Source organism: Branchiostoma floridae, chromosome 1, assembly GCF_000003815.2.
Source record: "Branchiostoma floridae strain S238N-H82 chromosome 1, Bfl_VNyyK, whole genome shotgun sequence".
Taxonomy (NCBI): domain Eukaryota; kingdom Metazoa; phylum Chordata; class Leptocardii; order Amphioxiformes; family Branchiostomatidae; genus Branchiostoma; species Branchiostoma floridae.
The window spans coordinates 33,999,941-34,025,858 of NC_049979.1; the positions used below are offsets into that span (position 1 = coordinate 33,999,941).

Below are 25,918 nucleotides of genomic sequence, written 5' to 3' on the forward strand. Positions count from 1 at the left end.
ACCTGTCCATAGTGGCCACTTTTTGTCGGTCCCTTGGGTATTTTATCTACAAGTTGCCACCTCTATACAGAGGCCACCTGTCTATAGTGGCCAAATTTGTCCGGTCCCTTGAGCGGCCGCTATAGACAGGTTTGACTGTATGTAGTAGCCAGTTGCTCTTGAGAACCCTCCGAGAAGCAATGTTCTTAAGGGGGACGAAAAAACTAGTGGGTAAGGGGGGGGGGGGCGAAAACGCTAAAGGGGGGCGAAAATACTAGTGATCTCGCCCCTCCCGGGGGGGGCGAGATCACGGGGGGGCGAGATCGCTGTCACACCACCCTGTACGCAAACAGGCCTGGTGCCCGTTCCATAAATTTACAATCATAACATACTCTGCACAAATATGCTAAAAGTAAACTGGGATGTTCTGTATACCAAAAGTTACATGAAAAAACGATCGATTGAATCATTGTTTCCCGCGGCCATAACAACCGGACGATACAATGTTGAACAGAAGGAGGGAAATTTGGGCACTTTTTTTTGGTGACCCGCTCAAGTAAGCAGGCCTGGTGCTTGTTCTATGAGTTTATAATGATAATGAATTTGATACCATTCGAAAGGAAATCACACAAGCTTTCTATTGATATATAACACATTGAAATTGATGCAAAAACAACAGAAATATGATCAACCGAAGTTGATATGCCAAACTTTTTGTGCCGAGTTTAGTATACGTACAAGGGACAGACACGCACCCAATATGACATAATCGTACCTTGGAAGTCACGGGTGTTTCGTGTGGTCACTGGCACAGAGCTACACCTAGTAAACCATCGGATATGCAAGAAAGGTCCGCGTGGGAATTTCGCTGAACGTTAACTAGTCAATAAACGGCAGGAGAGTTAGTAACGCTTAAACATATTCAAAGCGTGTCCTTCTGAAGTGGTTTTATGAATTCAAAGAGTGCAGGAGGAAAAAACAGCCCAAATATAAATCATGACTGGATACATGACAAGAATATGAGTGGTAACGTTATATTCTTGTTGATTAACGCCTGCATAAATTTTAAGCGGCACACATGTCAGATGTACGCCGTCTGCCTTTTGCAGGTAAATGTATGTTGATCATAAAATACTTGTATCTGTCGGGTCATAAAATATCTGACGCCGCGGGTTTCTTCACACGAAGCAAATATTGCGTCGTAATCCAAATACGCACGACTTTGGCAAATTCCATTACCGTACGACAATGAATTTTCGTCGTGTGTGTGTGACAAAGGCACGTCTTTGTGCGTGGAGTGTTTGCAGTGGGGACCGACTTCTTTCCGAGAAAAGATGGCGTCATTTCCTGTCGACCCTGGTATATAACCTCAGTTCACTGGCGGGCACAGTACATGTACTGTACTCTACCGGCCCCTGATGGCAGAGCTGATTAAGGTAGGTCAACGTCACATACCAGGGGGCCCAAAATGGACCTTGACCTTTGTCTGTCCAACACCTACCCACATACCAAATACCATCATAATCCACCAAGAGGTTCTTGAGGTATGCTGACTACAAAATATCCGGAAATACAAACTGACAGACAGACAGACACACACACCCACACACAGCTGACAGAGACACACCCAAAACTTTATCTCAGTTTTCTGCCACGTTGCCGATTTTGAAGGTTCCCAAATTTTGCGGCTGCCATGTGTGCAAACACACTCACTCGGGTCGCTCCTACCCTTGTGTACCAAGTGACCCCCCCCCCTTGGATTACGTCACTAGTTCCCTTAGCCTCTGCCTGTAACCCTATCCCACGTGGGGCCGGTAGAGTTCTGGCCAATGAAATACCATTTCCGCCCCTATATGCAAAATAGTTATCCTAGTCATCCCCTGATCTCGCCCCTCGGGGTCAGAGAGAGAGAGAGAGAGAGAGAGAGAGACGGAGGGAGAGATCATACACTGAGGCCAGGTGCGGCTCGGCTTAGCGACGTATCTGTAGTTTGAGATCTTGTAAAAAAGGTGTTAGCGTCCCGGTATATCTCGTCCTCAAGCGTCTTAAGCCCCACGTAATTCCCATATTGTATTCCCCCGTTATATTTCGTTATACATTCGTTGCCCTGTCGTTTTTCTACGTAGTTTGTAAACTTTCTCGCGGTTCAATTTCCGTCGTTTTGGCCCGTTTAAATTCTGCTCTTGCTGCCCTATTGTATTACCGTGTATTCTATAAACTCTCTTGCGATTAGAATTCCGTTTCTGCCCGTCTAAACTCGTTAAATCACGGGCGACGTAGCTGTAATTTAAGAAAAGCATCCCAGTATCTCTCGTCCCCAAGCGTCTTTTGGTAAGTCCTATTGTATCCCCCACATTATATTTCGGCGAAAAAGTTCGTTTGTTACTCTCTATAGCGGTTAGGTTAGGTTAGTTCAATATTGCCAGTCAAAACGGGTGTATTCGTTGTGCTTGTTGCCCGGTTGTAGTTTTATATTTCCGTATTTGAGTCTCATGTATATGAGAGAGAGAGGAGAGGAGAGGAGAGGGAGAGGAGAGGGAGAGGAGAGGGGTAGATATAGATAGATATATGGATGGATGGATAGATAAAATGAATATGAGTGAACTTTATTGCACGACATTTGTACATGATGATTTGACCCCCGTATCCTATCCCATTTTTTGCAACAGCAAGAAGACCACAGAACATCCAATCGCCACTATAAGACATACTGAAGGCGAGCAGAGACGGAGATAGTTGAGGCGGAGACAACCCTTCTTCAGTTCTTCGACTGTACTGAGACGCACCATGCAAGTCAGGTGAGACTAAGGCATCTTGCGGCAACAAAAGTGATTCTTTACGGATCCTCTCTCTGCAACCGTGCTCTGGGTTAAAGCCAGGTAAAATTCGTCGTACGATCGTCATGCGATCGCAAACTGAGGGCATTTTTTTGGATAGTCGTGCACGTGTCGCACAAAATTCAGCTGTCTTGTTACATGTGGACCGTCATTCTGTCATTACCTGCATGAAAAATATAACGTTAGGTATAGTTTTCAGTTTCGTGTTCTGTGCGTTTTGGTGCGTTTCCGGCGATATAAACTCGGCACAAAAAGCTTCGCATATCAACTTTGGTATATCATATTTCCGTTATTTCTGCATAAATTTCTTTGTATCATATATCAATAGAAGGCTTGTGTGATTCCCTTTCCTATGGAATCAAACTTATTATGATGGTAAACTCATGAAACGAGCACCAGGCTTGCTGACGTGAGTGGATCACCAACTGGGTGCCCAAATCTCCCCGCTTCTGTTCAACACAGTATCGTCCGGCTGTTATGGCCGCGGGCGACAATGATTCAATCAATGCTTTTTTTTCGTAATGTTTCGTATACAGAACATCCAAGTTTATTTTTAGCATATTTGAGTATTGTATTCTATGATTGTAAGTTTATGGAACGAGCACGAGGCCTGCTTACGTACAGTGGTTCACAAAAATAACGTGTCAAAATTACCCTTCTAAAGTCAAAAACTCCATTCAGCTCATTTTCTTCCGTCAGTATTGACTTGTGAATGAAGGTAAGTTGAATAAACAGGACATGTCAATCAAAGTCATGGTTACTCTTTACTCAAGCAAACAATTTGATTCAAGAGCTGATCGATCGAGTGCTAGCCATAAGCCATAGGAAGGCTATTCCATCCTACGACTGTACTCCAGCATCCAGAAGTAGCCTGCACCGGTCCTTGCTCTGTGCGGACTGGTGTTGTATATACATGTATGTAATCATTGCAGAATGGCATTTGGTCCAATATTGAAAAGGTATGATATTGAGACTAGACGGAGGATGGTGCCCCTATATCCCAGCACAGTGAAGCTGCCTGGAATGATGACGAGTATTGTATTTTCAATGGGGGTTATACCGTCCCCCACCATGACGCTGCCTCCATCACCAAACGATGAAAGTTACTCTTGCCGTGTCAGCGTGCGGTTTTCCTTGGAGCCTCCACGCTTTAATTCGAGCATCTAACTGCCGAAATGGCAGATAAACTTTACTCAAATGCGCTAAAACAAACTTGTATGTTCTGTATACCAAACGTGACGTGAAAATATGATTGATTGCATCACTGATATTGCACCAATACCAGCATGACCATACAATGTTGAACAGAAGCAGGGAAATTTGGGCACTTTTTTTCGTGACCCACTCACGTAAAGCAGGCCTGGTGCTCATGATCATTTCATGAGATTACAATCAAAATATGCTTGATACCATAGGAAAGGAAATCACAAAGTTTTCTATTGATATATAATACATTGAAATTTATGCAGAAATGTCGGAAATATGATATACCAAAGTTGATATGCGAAACTTTTTATGCCGAGTTTATTTCCAGTTCGCAGCGTGGTATTGTGATGATATTTAATGACAATGACAATGACAATGAAGTTTATTGCATATTCATGCCCCATTGGGGCTAAATGCAGTCAGATTGGTATAAAGGGAGTAAACGGAAAACTATACATATACTACAAAGTACGTGCTTCTTCTCTCTTCTTAAAGCATGTGTAGATAAACTTACAGTTTTTCCAGTATATCGTAGTTAGATGATGACATAAAGTATTTGAGCATATCTTCCTTCGTTAGGGTGCGCATATTTTTATCCACATGTGTAGCATTAACGAATGCGTTGCGCAGATCATTGTACAGCGAACACTCAAGGACAAAGTGTACTTCGTTTTCTACATACATGAGACTCTTATCGCAAAATATACATAGTCTATCATCAGGAGGAGTTCGGTTATATCTACCAGCTTCAATTTCCAGTGGGTGATCGCTGATCCTTAGTTTGGCCATTGCTCGGTGATAGCTAAAATTTGCTATATCCAGGTATTTTTCTCTTTCATACGAGCGCTTAAATTTCTGTAAGTTCTTAACTTATTTCCTTGATTTTCCTTCGTGCCAGGAGAGTTAAGATCTGAGTAGAAGTTTTGAACAAAGTTGTCTTTTAGTCTTTGTTTTACTTCAGCCTGAGCGAATGATGTGTTGCGATCACTGTTAAGCAATAGGTAGGCAAAACCTGACTCCTCCAGGATTTTACTAACATTGGATAGCCAGCATGGTATGTTACGTTTATGTAGGTCCTGTTGTACACGGAGAGCTTCAAATTGTATGCTACTTGTTGGTACTTCTTTAACTAATCTTTTGTAATACGAATACAATCCTGTATACACTTCGATCCACAGGGGGTACCTTACAAGTTCTGCCCTTGTTGCAAGGTTACTCGCATTTTTTCTTACGCCTAATATTGATTTGCAAAACTTAAGATGAAGTTGTTCAATGGGAGACTTGTCATTTAATCCCTTCTTGCCCCATACCTCTGCACCGTAAGTTAATATTGGAACTACACAGGCATCAAATAGTTTACAATACACTGACACTGAAGGATTGCTGTCACCCAGGGTTGTTTTGATGCTGAACAAAGCCCTGGCAGCCTTTTTTTGCAGTGCTTTCATTGCTGTGGTGAAATTGCACCCGGCTGTATAAACACCACCCCTAAATAACAGTAGGAGGAAACTATTTCTATGTCTTTGTTGAGTAAATGGAATTTGAGATTTGGAAACATATGCCCCTTTTTGTTAAATACAATTATTTTTGTCTTATTTAGGTTCACTGATAATTTCCATATATTGCAGTAGCGATAGAGTATTTATTGCATTTTGAAGGCCATTTTGGCTAGTTGATAGCAGAACGAGGTCGTCTGCATACAATAGACTTGATAGGCTAGATGTATTCAACAGAGGTGCATCAAAATCTCCCGCATTCAGTTCGCATACCAAGTCACTTACATACAGGTTAAACAGCGAAGGGCTTAGAACGCAACCCTGCCTAACTCCTATCTCGACAGGGAACTTTTCACTCAATCCTATCTTGGTTTTAACACTCGCTACGGATTGACTGTATAAGCTTTTTATCACTTCAAAAAATCTGCCGGAAATGCCTTTTGATAGAATTTTGAATAGAAGGCCCTCATGCCAAATTGAATCAAATGCTTTTGATAGATCCACGAAGCAGGCAAATAGTTGTTTTCTTGATTGTGTGTATTTGGATATTAGGGTTTTCAGGACAAATATATTGTCTGATGTTCTGTAGTTTTTCCTGAATCCAGCTTGGTTAGGTTTGAGTATTTCGTTTTCCTCAAGAAAAGAGGAGATTCTTCTGTTGAGTATAGATGTAAATAGTTTTCCGAGACAACTAGAAATAGAGATGCCGCGGTAGTTGTTAGTGTCGTACTTTCTTCCTGATTTGAATATGGGTACTATGTAGCTTTTTGACCAGGTTTGGGGGAATGTCCCACTTGAAAAAATGCGATTAAATAACTTAACAAGAGGTCGTAATAGTATGTAGTGTCCTGCTTTCAGCATTTCGTTATTTATCATGTCCTCGCCGCTCGCCTTTTTATTTTTGAGAGCCATTATTGAACAACTTATTTCTGACTCTGTGATTGGGTAATCTATAGGCCCTTGCTTGGTGTTGCGTCCATCTAATACCTTTAGTTTGTCTATAATCTTCTTCTCAAATGCGGTGTCAAAATTCTGTTTCTCAATCCTACGTTTCTCATGCAACGCTTTGACATGATTTACCCAGGAGTCGGGTGGGATTTCTTCTTTGGGAGTGGTGTTCGTGTTCTTTAGTTGTTTGAGCAGATTCCAAAAGGCGGTTGGATTACTTTCCTGAAGATTTTGAAGTTGCATTAAACAGTCAGTTTCATAGTCTTTTTGTGCTTTCGTATTAGTTTGTTGTATTCTTTGTTCTTCAGAAAATAGCTACCTCTAATAAAGGGGTTCTTTAGGTTTCGTTGCAATAAATATTGTATATTTCGGAGCTCAAGCCGGGCCTCATAGCAGTTTTTGTTGAACCACTTTTTATTCATTCTGAATGTTTTTCGTTTCTTGTTATGTTTTACCTGAAGTGACATATTACCTACTATTTTAAGAATTTCTTGGAATTTGTAGACTTCTTTCTCAATGTCTAATTCTGGGGGGTTTTGAGTTGGTAATTAGAATTTTCAAGTTTGTGCAATATAGCATGGCTGCGTAAAGCATTTGTAAACTTTTCGCGAGAGTCCGGTCCCCAGACAAACTTGTCTGGGAAAGGCCTCGCGTTAGTTTTTGCTTTTGTTGTTATTTCGTTTTGGGGTTCATGGATAAGTGTTTTAAGATTTAGCGAGATCATGCAATGGTCAGAAAAATCTGTTAATGGGTGTACTTTACAGATATTAATGTTGTGGAAGAGGTTACTGCTAGCTATGGCATAGTCCACCGTGCTACAGCCATTTGGCTGGTAGCATGTGATTCGGCCGCTTAGATCTCCTAGGACTCTCCCATTTAGAATTCGTAAGTCGGACTGGCAGCATAAATCGATCAGATCTTTCCCGAAAGTGTTGGGCGAGTTTTTATCGGAAAAGTTTCTGGGGATGTCAAGATTTTGAAGGAGTTGTTGTGGTTCAAATTCAGAATCGATTGGGGCTTCGTCAGAGAAATCTTTTAGGGAGCCTAATCGGCTATTAAAATCCCCACCGAGAATCACATAACCTCTGGACGTGAAACGCGCCACGTCCTGTTCTAATATAACGTTATCAAAGATAGACTCCAGAGTCCTCCTCAGAGGATGGAATAACGGAGGCCCTCCACTATACTCCTAGCCCAGCTCCACTATACTACTTTTGAAATTTAGTGGGTTTCTTGCCTATTTTCTTGGTTAGTTTTGCTAAAATTAATGAAAATTCACAGATTTTTGTGCCCAGTGGCATCACTTTTCCAGTGGACATTGTCTGCAAAAACTTGTGAATGGGTGATGATCAAAACAATAGTCATTTTGCCACTTCACAACAAAGGAATAACTATAATATATTATACTTGCAGTATTTGACACCCTTGGTCATTGCAAAATAAACCCATTTTCATGAAAGTGCAGCGCGTTGGTTCGGGTTATTTTTGCCAGCCCCTCCACTATACTAAAAGATTCTGGGGAGAACCCTGGACTCTTTGGCCCTTTTGTGGACCGAAGAGTGTATAGGGCTGACATAGGCACTACATATGAATACATCTCTGGGCAGGCCAAACAATTCCTTTGCTACACGGATCCAAAGAATATCCTTGCACTCCGAAGTGCTAGTCTCTCTCTTTATAAATTTTGCTAATTCGTTTCTGAAATAAAAAAATAACTCCGCCTGAATTCCGCCTGGCTTTAGTCTGTTTTTTCCTGAGAGATAAAAAGTGTTGATAATTTGGTAGGTCAATTTCTGATGTTTCGCCACTCCATGTTTCGAGGAGAGAGAATAGATGCAATTGTTCTAAACTACGTCTAAAGCTATCTTTTTCAAGTTTCTTTCCCAAACCATGTACATTCCAAAATCCAATGGATATGGAGTTTGGGGACATTTGTAATCTTCACACTATTATGAAATGATCCCTGCTTTTACGATAAAAGTGCACTCTATCAAATCATATCACTCTAACAAAACTCTAACTATTGTAAGACGTACTTGGCATTTCTCACTAAAACTACAACTATCCCCCGAATATTTACCTTACATAGCATTAAGTATAAGTTGCTACTTTAGCTTAGCATAAGTTTGGTATTCTATATTCTAAGTATATGTTAGTCTTATGTACTCTTGCTTGACCTAAATTTACAATTTTGCTACTCAGTCTGCCATTAGCAAACTGTCAACACTCAACTTAATTAATCGGGATGGACTACACGATATCACATATGTATTGGTACATAGCTTACTCTTACGTCAGTATCCAACGAAGCCGTAGTCTTGACGCCACGGGAAGTCTCGGCATGGCTCCGGCTGGAACCAAGTACGGAGTCCGCTCGGGTCTTCCCTGAACCAGTTCATGTGCAGGTCCTGATAGTCGATCGCGGAATGACGGGAAAGGTGGGAAAGGTTCACGTCGCCATCCGTTGATCATCTCTTTCTCTGGATCCCATCGCTGCATATCCCTGCCGAGTTGTGGCCGTGGCGGATGTTACCTTCTCGCGTTCTGGTTCACGCCTCTGTTGCCTGCGTGGTCCTTGTTTCGAGGGTCCAGTGGCGCTGTGGGACGAGCGCTCTCCCACTCACTTGGTCTCCGCGGTTCGGAAGTCCGATCACGGTTCCAGGGTTCCCCACTTGTGCCTGGGGGCGCTGTTTGAGCATGGCGGCCGTTCCAGGGTTCCCTGAACTTTTGCGGGGGCGGTGTTTGGGCCTGGTGGTCTTTGTTTGGTTCCCTGTCCCGTTGCGGGGACGTTTTCTGAGCGGAGTGACCGATCCATGGTTCGCTGCTCACCTGTACGGGTGGAGCTTGACGGGAAACTGGGTTGGGAGTGTTTCCCATCTGTTGTGGGATGTTGTTTCTCCCTCTCCTCCCTCTGCTGTATGTTCTCAAACCCACTGTGGGGTGGATGGCCGATTTCAAGTTAGCGGCTAGTACCTTCAATCCGCCCCTGTTGAGGTGGCAGCCGTCGTCCTTGAACAGAGTATGTCTAATTGTTCCGTTTACCTCAAGGCTGCTGTTGTCGGCCATGCTAACATATGAGGTTTCTTGGTTTAGGGTGTACAGGAAGGTGTTAACGTCGGTTATGGTTTTCATCAGGTGACGATCGTTTCTTGGTGGTACGGTGGATAAAACGATGGCGGCATTTGGGAACTTGTCGTGAGTAGTCACAACAAGTCGCCTCATGTTCTCAGTGACACCATTTGCAGCCCGTTCTTGCTTGATATTATTGGTGCCTACATGGTACACAATGCACTTGGGGTTGGAGAAGGAAGTGGTCTGTATGGTGTCTATGGCTTCAGGGATAGTCATCGCCAGTTCGTTGTGGACTTTCCGGTCTGGGTAGAGAATACTTGGCACTATGCCCCTGGTATTCGAATCACCAATGACAACAATTTCTGCTTGTAGTTTGTTGTCATCAGCTCTGCCGGACTCACTGTGACTGACTGCTACCGCGAATAGCCTTTAACGCACTTGCGATCTGTTCTGTGCCTGTTGTGTCGTCCGATAAAACCTCGAATCTGTTTCTAGTGGGGATGGTGGGCACGGCTGCAGCGGTGTTGTTTGATGACTCATGTTGTCTTGTTGAGGGAGCTGTTTTTGGAGGGGTGTCCGTTTGACTCATGGTGCGGTCCCCGCTTTTTGTGGTGTTCTGTTCCAAGAGCATCATTCTGTTTCGTAGGTTTTTGTTCTCTGCTTCCAGTGCATTGACGCGTCTTTTCAGTGCTTCATTGTCGCTTGCTTTTGCCATTTTCTCGGCGGGAGCGTCCTTTGTTTTTGACAATAGAGTTTCCAGGTGGGAGATGCGCGACGACAAGGTGTCAATCAGCGAGATGCGCGCAGACAATGCGTCAAACTTCTCGTTTTCATGAACGATTCTGTTTGTCAGAATAGCCTCCAGCTTATCTACACTACATTGGAGCATAGAAAGTCTATCGTTGTTGTTCCCATATCGATCGTTGCACTGGTGTGTGACCCAACCGTCATCTTTGGGATTGTTTCCTCGTGGTCGTGTGACCCAACCGTCGTCTTTGGGGTTGTTTCCTCATGGTCGACATTTTGGCGTGATCCGGACGACTCTAGATCTGTGTCAGCTACAATACTATCGAACGAGCAGTGATTGCATATGAACACACTGTTTACATTTCTGATAAGATCGTGTAGCAGGAATTCGTGAACGCCAGTACACGAATAGTGGAGCCAGTTTTGACACATGTTACACTGGATAACACCTTCGTCCTCGGGACCAGGGCGCTTACATTTACTGCACACGATATCCTCACATTCCACGTCTGCGATCGTACATGTTGATACCACCGACTTTTTCAACTCCTCAAAGGTGTACATTACCCAGAGGTAACATGCTGGTCCTTGTACCAGGATTTTGTAAGTATGGTAGATGTGTAGAGTTACTGTACCAATGAGTTCGCCTGTGTCTGGGTCCTTGAAAGGTGCTGTGAGCTGGTTATCGTTCACGTTTATATCGTTCTTTCCTTTCTTTCCTTTCTTCTCAGTTGGCATGTTCAAGAACGTCCTTGGCATGTTATAATGAGTTTCCACAATCTCTATCCACTTTTTGTCCGAACCTGCCGGGATATACACCGTCACACTGTTTTCGTTGTACTGAATGAAGTAACTATCATCTGGTTTGGCATTCTTATCTCGTTGCGCTGGCTCTGCGATCTCGTTTGTTTGGTCGTAAAGCCGTCGACGCTCGCCGTCTGACAGAACATAGAAGGCCTTGCTTACCTCGAAGAGATTTTGACGGGCTGCGGCAAGGAGACGCTTGTCCTTTGTAGAGTTGGCGATTTTCTCGTGTTTCTTCACTTCTTCTTTGTAGGCGGAGATGATCTGGTCTTCCTCTGCGTCGTTAGCTACTCCCAGCAAGCTGTATAGTTTGCCGGGTGGCCGTTTCCTGTGGTCGTCGTTCGCAATTTTGTCGGCTTGGGTCCGGCTTCGGTCCGCTTGGTCTTTGTTCTTGGCTGCGCTGTTGACTTCCCGACAGAAATCGGCTAACAAAGCTCTACAAACTTTGTGCTACACATACAAATGTAACTAGCATGGCTGTATATGGTACCGCCTTTACTTTGACGTTGTTTGACAGATCCTATTACCGTAAAAGCAGGGAATTCGTTCACTCAAGCGGAGCGGTCTAACGGAGGTGTAAGCCTCGCCGCCATCTTGTTGGGTGGGTATATAATTTAATACATAGGTTGGTTGAGGTGGCCAGACGGCCAGATTTGATTTTGGGCCTAATTGACTTTGAACCTGGTACAGAATGCTATTTTTTTTTGTGTAAATTTGTGCGGTCCCTTACATCTGCTAGATTTTGTCAGGTCTGTTTTGGGTTTAGCAGTTGGCTAGATTAGGGTCGATTTATACAAACTGTACAGGTTCCCCAAATTTTTAGTGGCCTTTGCGTTTCACCAAAGATATGGGGTTCAGTGTTAGATTATAGAAGGGCACTGGTTACTTGTGCATCTGTTATCTTGTATTTGCACTGGCTTATTCAAGACATTACAATGTATCAGGTTACCTCGCCTCTATACATAGCTGAGGGTCTGCATGGGGGGCCGGGGGGGGGGGGTCTTGGTAACGCTTAACCGTTAAATTCAGGAGGCCCGGTAAGGATTAACGGTAAATTCATGGGTAGTTACAAAGCATAACTGTAATGATTGGCGCGCATTCTTATTCGTACAATGCTAGATTGGGTTTATAATACATTGTTGTATCTCAATGGGTGAAAATATCTGACTAATGACATTGTGAGAAGGAAAAGGTGCCCAGAACCCAGGTGAATGACAGGGATAATGTCCGCTGCGTCAATGACATTTGCTTTCATGGGGCAGAGTTCTCCATACAGAGTCGCGACAGCAAATTTCTTAGGGTGTGTGTGTGTGTGTGAAGTATTGCTGACAAAATTTTCAGCACATGGAGTACCGAAAGCGATACGCATTCTTGGGGGTCCGGGGGTATGCTCCGCCGGGAAAAATTTTAAATCACAACCCTCTGAAATGCTATTTCCTACATTTTCCGGCAAATTTTACCGACAGACTAAGCTAGCCTAATCGCATTTTTCATCAGAATTACAGCTTTGGCCTCCACCCTCCGACATATTTTTTCACCATTTCGAGGTCGGAAGGCACGAGACGTTGCAAAATATGGACCGGGGAAACTTCAAAATCGGGACCGTCTGAAGCGTCATTTCCTGCATTTTGAAGGGCAAATTTTGCTAGCAGACGAAGCTAAATTAAATTAAATAAAGTTTTATTAGAGAGAAAAGTTTTGGGGGGGCGACGACCCACGCCCCCAACATATTTTCGCCATGTCGTCGTGAGCGCCAAAGGTGCAAGCCGGCGCGTCGCAAGGGAGGTCCAGAGAAAGCTGATTTTCTGCATTCGGGGAGTACATTTTGACTGAAACTAAGCTCAATTTGACACTGTATGAGTGAAAAGGTTTTTGAGGTCGACGTTTTTACCATATCCAGTGCCGAAGGCCGGGAGATCGGGAAATTTCGACATCTGGACCCTCTGAAACGCCATTTCCCTTATTTTCAGGGACTCTATCTGGCATTTGACATCGTGGGTGTTACTTGTTACGAATAATTTCTTTGTAACGCTTAACGGTTAATTCGGTATAACAAATGACGATTGACGTTGAATCAAAACGACCAATAACGCCTCACGAATAATATACCGATAACGATTAACGTTGAATTTGAGTGGGTTGGTAACGATTAATGGTGAATTAAAATGGCTCGTAACGCTTAACGGAAAAAGGCATGCAGGCCCTCATAGCTGTATTAATACTATAGTAGGGCATGTCTTATATCAGGTTGTAGTTTTTGTCAGTTGTCTTATTGGTGCTTCTAGAGCAGTGTAGTACTGTGAGTAGGGCTCAAGAATCAATTGCTGTTCTTTCCTCTGATAATCATGGTTAAACGAAAGCGGAATCAACTATCCAAATAGTAGAATGAATGTAGAGAGCGTGAGTATAAAGAGTGGCATGTGTCTGATTTTTTGTTATGTTGTTTATGCTGTATGCTATCTCAGCTCACTTTTGTACCTGATGTGATGAAGTAATTTTTAGGCAATGAGATTGCTGATCCAAAGTGCCCTGAGAAATGTGCCATTAGTTGTCACGACTGGTACCTGCTTTAATTTTGTGTTGTTATTATGTTATTTTTGGTAAAAAAAATCTTAATTCTGTATGGTTGATTGGGCCATGTCATTTAGCAAGAGAGGTGTATCTGTTTGTGTTCTAAATGTTTGTGGTCATTGAAACTTAAGAACCTTTGTATTGATTGTAATTATGGAGTGTGTGGATAGTTTTTAGGAAGATGAAGGTCAAAGTCAGTTTTGGCCCGCAGAGACCTTGCTATGAAACATTTTGAATTTCAATGTTTACCATAATAGGACATTCAATAATGTGTAACACTTGTACGTTATAGCAGGTGGAACATTTACAGGTGTCAACTGTGCAAATATGTAACATAGTTAGTTAAAGGTGTGCATGCACATAGATTAAGAAGTAAATGTGATAGTCATTTGTATAATGCATTATGAATTGAACTTCTGCCAAATGGAACAGACTTTGACATGTACAATGTATACTATTTTGGTGGGGAAGACCAACATTTAAATATATTTACGCTTATACAGCCATATTTGCATAATCAATGAGACAAGATAAAACGTATAATGTACAAAACTGAATATTTCATGCAGGTTTGAGGTCTACAAACTCTTGTTGCTTATTGTCATCGGCGGGGAAAGTCGTCCCTCCCAAAAGTCAAGCTGAAATCTTTGTTTTTTTCACGAATGAAAATATCATTGAATTCAGCTTACACTGTCAGCAACATTTGCCACTCAAAATGCAGCAAATAGCGTTTCAGAGGGCCAAGATTTCAACATTTCCCCGGACTTCTGTCTTGACTTCGTCTTCGTCGCTCGACATGGTGAAAATATGTTGTGGGCGTCGCCTTCAAAATTGACAGCTTAATCCTTGTGTACTTTTCGCTGATAGCATCAATGTCATATTTGTAGACAAAGCTAAAACTCATGAAAACGGGCTCTTTAAAAACTATTGTTCATCTCGTAAACAAGACTTGAGAGGTGATTTGAAAACTACTTACTAGTAATTCTGCCTCGCAGTTGTCCCGTTGGTAACCAAACCATACATGAAGACAAGAGTTAAATCGATTATATGGGCGTGTTCTTCTTCTTCTGATATTGTCCAACTGCCGAGGAATCGGCAATACTTGACATCTGTCGGGGTCAATGGTCTCCTCTGTTTGTTCAAGTGTTACAAGGGTACCCGTTGACTATTATTGATGATGAAGGCCCAGGCATACCTTTAGTCCTTCCACAAAAGCTCACGAAGCTCATGAAAAAGGTCAAAGTTGGTTGGGTACCTTCGATGCGTAGTCGACATGTTTTGAATGAAGGGAGGGACTAGGTAATTGACTTTCCAATTCAATACATGGTTGAGCCATACAAAATAATCACTTGAAAATACATTTAATTACATTTACAAGTGGTTTTGGGTTGCCTTCTTACAGTAGAGTGAGTTTGCGATGGTCGGAGAGTGGCGATAATGCCTCAATGTGAAAGAAGATTGATTTACGGAGACCTACATTACGAACCTCAATTGTTTACACCCACTGCAAAGTTTGTCAGGTTTATTTCACTTTAAAAAGTGGAAGGTCAACTCCGGCGTTTCAACGAGTTTCAGTCATCCAGGTATCTACCTTCGAGAGGTCAACTACAGGTCAAAACACGACAAAAGTCAAAGATTTTGCCAGATTGCAGATGCTTCTAGGCTCCCAAGCAGTAAAATCGACCTTTCTATCAAAATTTGCCCAGGAAAAAAATTATTAAAAACTAGAGTTCCACGAAACACATACCTTCGCCAAATAATCAAGGATTATTATGGAGAATGTCCTTATCAAATCAATCGTATTCATGTATAAAGGTACCTACCGTGAATGGGTGTTTTCCTCCTTATTTTGTTGATCCTTACTTGGCACAGAAAAGTGAAAGCGTGGTGGCTTGGCTTTGTTTATGAATAAGCTTTCCCTTTGACACTGAAGTCAGTTGGGATGTATAAAAGGGAATTTTCAACGGTCGCTATATGCGCAGTTTCATGCAGCCCTTTAATTCTAGGTACTTAATACATGACTAAGACCTCAAACAGGAACAACTTTGCACAACTCTAATGAGACTGGGAGAAATATTAGTGGCCCTTCTCATCCCCAAACAAATAAACATCGTGGCAGGCAAAATAACAAACCTGGGGCAAACCTGTCACCAAATGCACACATGTGGCATACAGCTGCTAACCAGGTAGTGTAGAATGTCCCAGAAAATAGGTCAACATCCGAGGTTCAATTGAAATATTCCTTTTCTTCATTAATAGTTTAAATGAAGCCCAGATTTTCATACAATACATTTCAGGATTTTAATCATCACCTAAGGTATGTACATACCAAAAATAATGCAAATCCACCAACCCCTCCTTGACTTATTCTCTTCCAAAGATAACAACAAAATCACCCACTGCAGTTCAAAACAAGCCGCCAGGGGGCCCAAACTTACACTACTTACTCCCTGCCTAAAGACGTATCCACTAGCCAAAAATCCTGAACCTGCCACCTGAGGAAAACTTAAACGCCAACTTCGACGCTCCGCTGCAGTACCGCAACTTGTCGCCAGGACGCCCATTATCGAACTTAACCCTCGTCTTCCAAACCCAAATAACTACCAAATATAATGCAAAACGATCCACAGTGTCAAAGGTTATCTTCTCCGCAAATACACACACGCACACACTCACCCCGCTGCACTCACGACAGAAAGTGCCAGGAGTGCCATTTTCGTACAAAACCATCGTGACATTCCATCCACAGCTGCCCAAGTTATACGAGATTGACCTACATACTGGGACACACAACACTTTTCTAACCAAAAGATAACCTTCTTGGCGAAGGTAAAAATAAATCAATTTTCAGACTGTGCAACTCCAATTCTGGTACCTACCATTGAGCTTGCAATGTGCAATACTTTTCAAGCAGATGCTGGATCACGGTGTGAACTGCCCATGCACTAGGTCAATTGTAAAGGATCATAATTGGAAACAGTTCTTGTCTAGATCATGCTTAGTACATTGTCCAGACGTGTCTTGCTTCTCTCATGGACCGCCAACAGTCAAACCTGCCCAAGACGACCACCCGGGTGACCGGGCAAAAGCGGTCGATTTGATCAGGTACCGGTGGTCGGTTAGAAGAGTATCGACTCACAACATGTCCTATGCATAGTTTAAATGGTTTCCGTTGTGTTTAATAGCAAATAGCAAGCACACGCACGTGCATCCGCCGCCATCTTTATTTTGAACATAACATCGTAACGGTAGTCAAAATCCGACGCAAACTGGCCGAATTCGGCACAAAATTGTGCTAGTTATCATTGAAAATTGATGACAACTCAAGATTTGGAAATGACGCGGTCATTATGGGCAGGGATTCGGTCCCAATTTTTGGCGGTTTCGGTCGCATTGGCCATATGGTCGTTTTGAAGAGGTCGCTTAATGCTTACGTCAATAGGGAAATTTTCGAACCCGAGAAAAAGCGGTCGTAATGGCAGATTTTCGTCATGTGTGTTTACTATGCATTAGCATTGGTCGCTAAGAAGAGGTGGTCACTTGGGCAGGTTTGACTGTATTACGCACAATGCAGACACTTTGCATGCTCGGTGGGAAGTGTAATATGTGTTCAACAAATTCAGTGAACATTAATGAAAAAATGGCATCTTTTAGATGAATTTGTGACTATACAGCTTAGTAGGATGGAAAAATAAGACGAAAAGAAATGAAAAAAAAACATGGTTTAAGGGGCTTAAGCCTTAAAAACACGTTCATTTTCTTTCAGTTTGTTGGCAGTCCTACTGGCCATGGTCGCCATGGTTACTGGGCTTGGCCCAACTGAAGATCAGCTCCGGGAAGCCGTTACCATGGCAACAAAGGAATTGGGGAACGGCCACTGTGTCCGCAAGGATAACAACGTCGTCTGTGAGGAAGGTGAGTTTGCGTCATGTGTGTAGTATTAACTACTATTTACTATGCATTAGCATTGGTCGGACGAACATGAGTCACGTGACCTAACCTTATAAGTACAGCGCATGTATCTCATACGGGACAGTGCGTCGTAGGTTCTCCGTGCGTCTCTGGAGCCTAAGCGAACCCACCCGCCCACCCCAGGACATTTCTTTTGGTGGGGTGCATGCGACCGTTCAGGGCGAGCGCCATAGCCGCCTAACATTTTAGGCTTCAGACGGCGATTTCCGCATCACTCATATCGGAAGACCCATGCTTATGCATGATAAATAGGAAACTAGCTCTGAACCAACCGTTAATCCTCTTACGCCACTACTTTTTGGAAAAGAACTTCGTAGAGGTCAACCCAAAACTTCTGATTTCTTTGAAATTTAAGTTTCTTTAACTCTATTGCACATAACGCTCTTATGCGATTTTAATCTATCTTATTCATTGCCTTATCCATTGTGGTCTTTCTTGGTTCTGCAGTAGGACTTCAGGTCTGGATATCTTATATCTAAGACAAACTATGTGGCCATGATTTTCCGGTGGCAAACAGTTCCTTGGCTCGTTGACATTTATCATGAGGTATCTATAATGCCAGTGGACGTAACTGTCCTCTGTGATTTTCATCTGTAGAGCCCAAACACACTCCCAGCAAAAGTCAACGTCACTTCGTAACCACTCACCATCCCACGCCCGGGACAATCAAGCTCAGCCAATCAGCTGCCATCTTGGAGAAGGTGGCCAAGAACCTCATGAACAGGTGACGTACTTAACAACCACATACTAAGGCATTGCATCTGTCTGAAACAAGAGTTCGGAGACCTCATATCGTAATGAAATATGAATATCCAAATGACTTCTGCATCTACATAATCTATGTCTGATTATGTACGCCTTTAACTCATTTACACATGAGAGGAAGAAGAAACACGACACAAGACAATACATTGCAATCCATGCTATGTATGGATTACTTACTTTACTACTTGTATGGATTAATTATAATTTGAATCCTCTGACGACCATGTTGGCGGGTAATTGACTTAAGCAGTAGCATCTTCGTGTGGTTTACAGACGTACGCTGTAATCCAACATGGCGCAGGTGACGTCAAATGAAAAGCCTGTATACTAGTGGCTACGCAACACATCATAACGCGAGGGCAAGTTAACCGATGGCTCAGATCTCAGATGTGACATTGGAGCCCTCGGATGCATCATACTCAGCAGCCGCCTGGCGGTTTGCCTATGAAACTGCTGGGTGACAACGCATGTATCATCTGTTAACTGATTTGAATAAAACTGTTCCCATACAGCCCTGACCACTTCACTCTGGAGCAGCTGGGCCAAGTTGGGTCCAGTACCGTAACAGGGCTGTGTACACGTGACGAGACATGCCAGCGAAATAAGCTTGCAAATGGCATTGAGTTTCGGACGGCAAACGGCTGTGGTAACAACCTGGACAACCCCCTGTGGGGAAGCCCTGGGCAATGCATGAAAAGACTGCTCCCGCCGCAATACGGAGACGGTATGTGACTGAAACCTGTAACTGCGCTGACTTCAATTTTTTGGCGACGCCTTAAGGGTTGAGGCATTTTTTTCTTCCAGCCATCGTCGCCATGCTACTGTGTGTTTCGTTCATGCTCCCGTGTCTGAAGAAATGCGTGTGCTGTTGCTATTCTTTTTTGTCGAGTTAGGGTTAGTTCCCATATTGCTTGCTGAAAGGAGACGGGTAGTTGACGTAGGTGATGTCTAGCCTCCTTCGCGGCCTCCCACGAGCGCTGCTGACTATTGTTGGGGGGAAAGGGGGGGGAGGGTCAGATACGACCTTCGCGGCCGGCAAAAGGTCTCAGAATACAGTTTTTGCCTCTAGGGATTAACATGGTTAAGAACCCCAAAGTGAGGAGATTCGAAGCCTATTCGAAATGTATAGCAGGGTGCAGAAACAATTTACAAGAATTTAGAATGTTGACGTTCAGGGTATAACCTATAAAATATCTGAAAATGAGCATAGCTCAGCCGGCTCGTTCTTTTATAAAAGCGACATTTATTTGACCCCAGCGGAGTTCATGGAACTGCAGCCGACGCACGGGCAGTACGTACCCGGCAACCGTATCAAGGCGTAAATTCACGCCGACCGAAGAAACATCGCAATCCAACTTATACAGTCTCAAAACTGGTGATGAAATAGCTTGATAACTTGGTGTAGTGTCCTGCCCTAGACTTTGAAGTTTAAATGTGACAGAGTTTGGTAAAAAGGGCCTTCTTGTCTCTTGTCTCTTTGTAGATAATGCGCCACGCACTATCGGCTGGCACGGCATCCCACTTCCTAACGCTCGTCATGTCAGCCTTTTTCTGCTTGAAGATCTGCGGAAATCGAACCATGAAACCAGCCACATGTTGATGCAGTTTGGACAGTTTTTAGCTCACGAAGTCACAGTAGCGCCCCACCTAGGTCACCCAGGTCAGTTACTTTTTTTACTACGATTATTGCCTTTTTGTGCTTTGAACTTCGCTCTTCTCCACAGTTGATCAATCGTGATTCTCAACAATTTTACTTTGGGCAATTTTACTTGGCACTGATGATTGATCATTTTTCTTTTTCTACACTTGAATTCCACAGAAGAAAAATGTCCTTGTGAATCTGATGCTAAGGATTCAGAATGTTTCAACGTTCCCGTTCACTTGAATGACCCCGATTTCCGTGGAAGGTCCTGTCTAGAATTCACCCGTTCTAGCGCCTGTCCCAACGAAGGGTGCCGCATGGGTCCACGCCAGCAGTTCTACGATGTCACCGCCTTCGTGGATGCCTCCAATGTCTACGGCCAAAATGAGGAAGACATGGCTGCCCTCAGAGACGGTAGGTGGCATCCTCTCATGTCAGGCCCACCGCATTTATATGTCAAGCCACGATCTTGGCGTATCGGCCCACGATCTGTCCTTCCCGCTCCGTTCAGCGCTGGCCAGCCGTCAGTCAGTCAGATACTCCGCTTCCTGTTGTCGGAGGGGGATTTACTAGCCAGTCTCAACATGTTGCCCCTAGTCTTGACCGTAGGTGGCGTGATTGGCTAGCCAGCGATAATGCAGCGATCGTGCGAATGACAGATTGGGACTGGGAGGCCGGTTCGCCACGGTCGTTGCTTGTACAATGGATGAGAGGCGTCGTACTTATTAATTTACTAGCGGAACATGTGAACTAATACCGAGGACAATATTTGTTTACCTTCTGTCTTTAGGCTCCCCTCCAATCCTAGCAGCTAGAGAATACGCAATGTGCTGATGGAAAAATCCAATTTGGAACACAACTGTAGAATTTTGATCTTGTTAACATCTCTCTAGGCCAGGCCCGACAACGAAGCTATATGTGTCTATCTGAGGTCAAAGCATATCGCTGCCTAGGACATTTATTGTTTACACTTTTTTTAAGTATGGAGTTTTAAAAATCTATAGACATAGTAATCTAGAAATTTTCATATACATGAATACTGTATAAGGTTATGACTACACCATTAGTCGTGTATGAACTTCTAGATCATTCCTGTTGATTGATTCACCGTTACACCATCCTATCATGTCAGGCCCACTGCTTAATTCAAGCCCTGGTGAACCTGTCGGCCTGCGATCCGCTCTTCTCGCTGCGTTTAACCCTGGCCAGTGACCAGCCAATCAGATAATCTCCCACCTGTTGTCGTAATACCCGCCTCACATTAGGCGCGATTCGATCGGAAGACTAGTTTACGAGCTCTAAATGAAATTTTCGTGAGTAAGACGTCCGGTGTTCTCACGATCATCTTGCGATTTTTAGGGATCGCCGGCAATTTTCAGGAGTCTTACGACGGTCACGGTGCAGCGAAACATGTTCTTAACATAAGCGACAAGTCGCAGGAGATCTCCGAGATCGCAGAGCTCGTTACCGAGTCGCAGATCGTGCGTGCAAATCGTGCGTACCTCGCAAGGGTATCGGTCAATAGTCTTGCGTCAATCCAACGATTGAAGACCGATAGGCAAGCACAGACATAGTTATACGCAAATCGGATGGCGAACGCCCGTTAGTCGGGCGACATTCGGGCGACGTTCACCCGACTTCCGATTGTTTACAAATATTGAATTTCTGGGAATGTGAGGGTAATTCTAACATTGTGGCCCCTGTGGCAGCATGTAGGTTGGCTTTGTGACACACTTTCTTTTCTTGTGTCATTTCTATTATGCCCGCGCATTCCATTCATTGGTTAAAAAGATTCCGACAACAAAATAAGCAACATTTATTGATCTCTTGCCTTTTTTGAGGAACGTTTTGTATTCCCTTGTCCGCGTGCAAGAGGTCATGAGAGGTTCATTATCATAGATTTATTCACCGCCGATCGCACGAGGCTCGCTTATATGTGAGGGGAACAGGTTTTGGGCGAAAAATACGCAAGACCATCTTAAGATCTTAAAATCAGCCGACCTTCCTGCGATCGCGAAGTACGTCCGAAGATCGTATATAATGTGAGGCGGGTATAAGGAGAGTTGCCAAACAATCATGTCGATACTTACGGTGCAACGTGATTGGCTGATAGCTTTTCCTCCAACAAAAGTATCTACTTGGTTGATGACTGGCCAGCGGTAACGCAGCGGGAAGAGCGGGGCACATGCGCAGGTCAGTCAGTGCGCCAGGGCCATTGGTTGACGTACACAGTTGGGGTGCCTGGAATGAGAGGATGTTAAGTCACCGGTTACAATTTCTTCTTTCGTCAAGAGTCGTCAAGGTTCCTACTGAAGTCCAGACTACTGAAGTCCAAATCAACTCCTGACGACCCTAACAAGAAGGCAAATGATGATGAAGATATCAAGAAGGAACTCCTACCAGAGGCCATGAAAGATGAGTTCATGTGTGAGGGGTTCAAAGGGCCCGACGGTTATAAGTGCTCACAGGCAGGAGATAAGCGAGTGAACGAGAATCCAGGGATAACCTCCATGCACAGCCTCTTCATGCGAGAACACAACCGGATCGCCAGGCGGCTCCATAATCTCAACAAGCAGTGGGACGACGATCGGGTGTTCATGGAGACCAGAAAGATCGTCGGCGCGCTGTTGCAGAAGATAGCGTACGGAGAATACCTTCCTCTGGTTCTGGGACCCGACTACATGACCAAGTTTGACCTGACCCTCACCAAGCCGGATAAGTACTTCCAAGGGTACGACAAAGCCGTGAACCCCGGCATCTATAACGTGTTCAACACGGCGGCCTACAGATTCGGCCACACTATGGTTCAGAATGAATTTGAACGCTATCCTCCAAACTTTGATCCGAAAAGCCAGCATTGTCCGATCAAGCTGGCTTTTAGCTTCTTCAACCCATCGTACATTTCCGACAACGACCAAGGCGGCCCGGACTCCATCCTACGGGGACTGACCACCCAGCCTCGTCAAGACTTCGATCGGTTCATGGTCTCGGGCCTGACGAAGTCTCTATTGTGTGAACCTCAGGGATCTGGTCACCGCTCTGACCTGGCGACCCTGAACATCCAGCGAGGAAGGGACCACGGACTGCCCGGCTACAACGCCTGGAGGGAGAAGTGTGGGTTTCCCAGGGCACATAGGTTTGTCGACCTTGCACCGCAGATCCCTGACGTAACCACCCGAGAGAGGCTACAGGAACTATACAGGTGATGATGAACATAACGTTACAATTGAAGTTCTATTCCTGCACAGTCGTAGGAACGGAAAAGGAGTGACCTGTAAATGTTGCATTTGTAAAATAAACTAGGAGTGACAGGACTATTGGTGGCGTGGCGTCGCTTTCTTTATATCTAAATATATAAGCGACACCACATACGTCATCGTACGATTTTGGTGTCTAACTTTGCAGACTGTGACAGAACCAACCGCCAACCAGAATGTAAGACAATTGGCGTAACAAGACAGCTGAATTTTGTACGACATTCAATTTGCGATCGTATGACGATCGTACGATGTCGATGAATATGATGTAGGATTAACTTGTCGCATTTCATTTCTTTAACAACTTGCAGCCACGTGGACGACATCGACCTATTTGTCGGTGGTCTTGCCGAGCAGTCCGTGCCGGGCGGTATCGTGGGTCCGACCTTCGCCTGTCTGATTGGCATGCAGTTCCAGGACCTCCGCAAGGGGGACCGCTTCTGGTTCGAGAACTCCGGTCAGTCTAACGAGAACTCCGGGCAGTCTAACGAGAACTCCGGGCAGTCTAACGAGAACTCCGGACAGTTTACGACAGGTAAGTCAAAACAACGCTCATCAACAGATATAGGGAAGAGAGTGACAACATAGCTACAAAAGACAGAATGAAAATGGATTTCAACTTGAACTGCAACTTCAAACACTCATGAACATGGTATAAATAGCTCTTGGAATCGTTAAGAGTGCAAGGGTAACAATGACTCCCTACAAAGACTACTAAGAGGAACTACAAAGACCAATTTTGTTTGATTGATTTTCTGTTTCTTCAGACCAACTTGCGGAGATCAAGAAGCACAGCCTGGCCCGCATCCTGTGCGACAACACGGACGGCACAACCCAGATGCAGCCGGATGTCTTCAAGCAGCCCACACAGCCTGGGAACAAGAGGGTGGACTGTTCGTCTCTGCCCCAGATGGACTTGACTGTTATGACATAGACGGACAGCAAGGTAAACGATTCGGACACGATTTTGCATCCCAGCATCTGCTTAGACAGTTACAGGCTCCCTGCACGTAGTACCTGGTTTACTTGTCTTGTTTTCAACAAGGAATATCGTAAAACCAACAATAAGCTTAAGACAACAGACTCATAGCTAACTGAATAAGCTGAAGAATTTGTGTGTGTGTGAATTTGAGTAGTATTATTTTCTGTGTTTTGAGTTTCCTTCGTATAGTCAGAATTAGAAATAGTACGCACCTTACATGAATTAGTGAATTTGAGTTGGATTTTGAATATGAGTTGGATTATTGTTTGTGTTTTGAGTTTCCTTCATATATTCAGAGTTAGAAATGGGTACGTACCTTACTGGCTTACTTATACATGAATTTGAGTTGAATTTTGAAGTTCAGTTGGATTATTATTTGTGTTTTGGTATACTTCGTATACTGTATTAAGTTTGCAATGGTTTATATTATTGATGAAGTATTTTGAGTAATGTGAGTGATTGTCATAGTTGGATTTATTAGAATGATGGGCTTTAATAAAGTAATGTTTTGCCGTTTTTCTTTTGTTTTCATTGAATGTGATTAACTTGATATTCATTCTGTTGTTATTAGTTATGAGAATCCCTTATCATTTGATTTTTGGCATAAACTGTTGTTCTTTTGGTGTCCATTTTGCATTCAGCGGTTGCCTTCCACTTCTTGATTTCTTTTGAATATATTTTCCCTCCTTCCTGTTTTGACGTTACCAAAAGTCAGCATAGTAGCTATAACTACAACGGGTAGGGCGACAGCCGCATAAAGCGAAATAACATACTCCAGTATTCACATGGGTTATCGAACAAATCTTTTGTATGCAAGAGACCCACTCAACTGCAAAACAATAAGAGTTTCGGCAATCAGATTGGGGCGCGGCGGTTTTATTCAGCTACGGCTATATACACCAACTTTGAGATGGACAGAGCTGTGCATCAAGCTTCTGTTTACCACCCTAACTGGCGTTCATCTATCAACTCAGTTTCAGTCTCCTACATGTACAATTAATGGCAAAACTTGACCTGGGAAACTTTTGATTGCACGTTAATTGAACTGTGATTTGCTTCCGAGGATTTCCAAGGGTGAGGTCAGCTTGAACTCAACTCAGTCCCTCATAATAATCTGAACAAACAATTGAGATATTTCAGTCTCAAGACGATATGTGCCTTTACCTTTGTGTCTTTGTTTCAACTCATTTGATAAAACTAATCAGCTTAGTATAAAACCACTTGCATAACTTTTTGACTCGCCCTAGAAGCCGATAATTAACCCACTTCTCACTCGCACTATAGCTACGCAGAGCGTGCAAAAATAGTCATCAGCATAATCTATGCATATTTCTTGATAAACACTTCTTTTTTTTTCGTTTCCACAAACAGTAAACATGTCGGGCGCCGTTTGGCATTTAGGTACCTTTTCAGTACTATAGGGAAAGCAGTGGAAGTCTTCTATATTGGCTTTCTGTCCCGGTAGGTTCCTCCAAAGCAATATTTCAAGTCTTGCCTTTTCACATATTGGACGATAGAGAAGACAGATGGATTCCTCCTATTAGCTTTTGAAATGAAATGCCTTAGGGTGATTATCTGCATCACACTTCGTGGCCGCATACCAAATGACGAAAATTAGCTAAACTCGACATAAAGCATTC

The 25,918-nt window shown here is 43.6% G+C and overlaps 1 protein-coding gene across 2 annotated transcripts; it reads left to right on the top strand.

The window, feature by feature from the left end:
* The first annotated feature begins 1,891 nt into the window (after positions 1-1,891).
* LOC118410675 (peroxidasin homolog) lies at positions 1,892-24,786 on the top strand. Of its 2 annotated transcripts, none has more exons than XM_035812483.1 (10): positions 1,892-1,938; positions 2,649-2,777; positions 17,427-17,575; positions 18,230-18,356; positions 18,910-19,121; positions 19,881-20,057; positions 20,217-20,453; positions 22,332-23,241; positions 23,608-23,831; positions 24,064-24,786. In XM_035812483.1, the coding sequence occupies exons 2-10, from the start codon at positions 2,767-2,769 to the stop codon at positions 24,228-24,230; spliced, it is 2,214 nt and encodes a 737-aa protein (XP_035668376.1). In that variant the 5' UTR covers positions 1,892-1,938; positions 2,649-2,766; the 3' UTR covers positions 24,231-24,786. The 2 variants fall into 2 exon arrangements, with proteins under 2 accessions (XP_035668376.1, XP_035668377.1); XM_035812484.1 differs by lacking the exon at positions 1,892-1,938 and adding an exon at positions 1,958-2,310.
* The last annotated feature ends 1,132 nt before the right edge of the window (positions 24,787-25,918 follow it).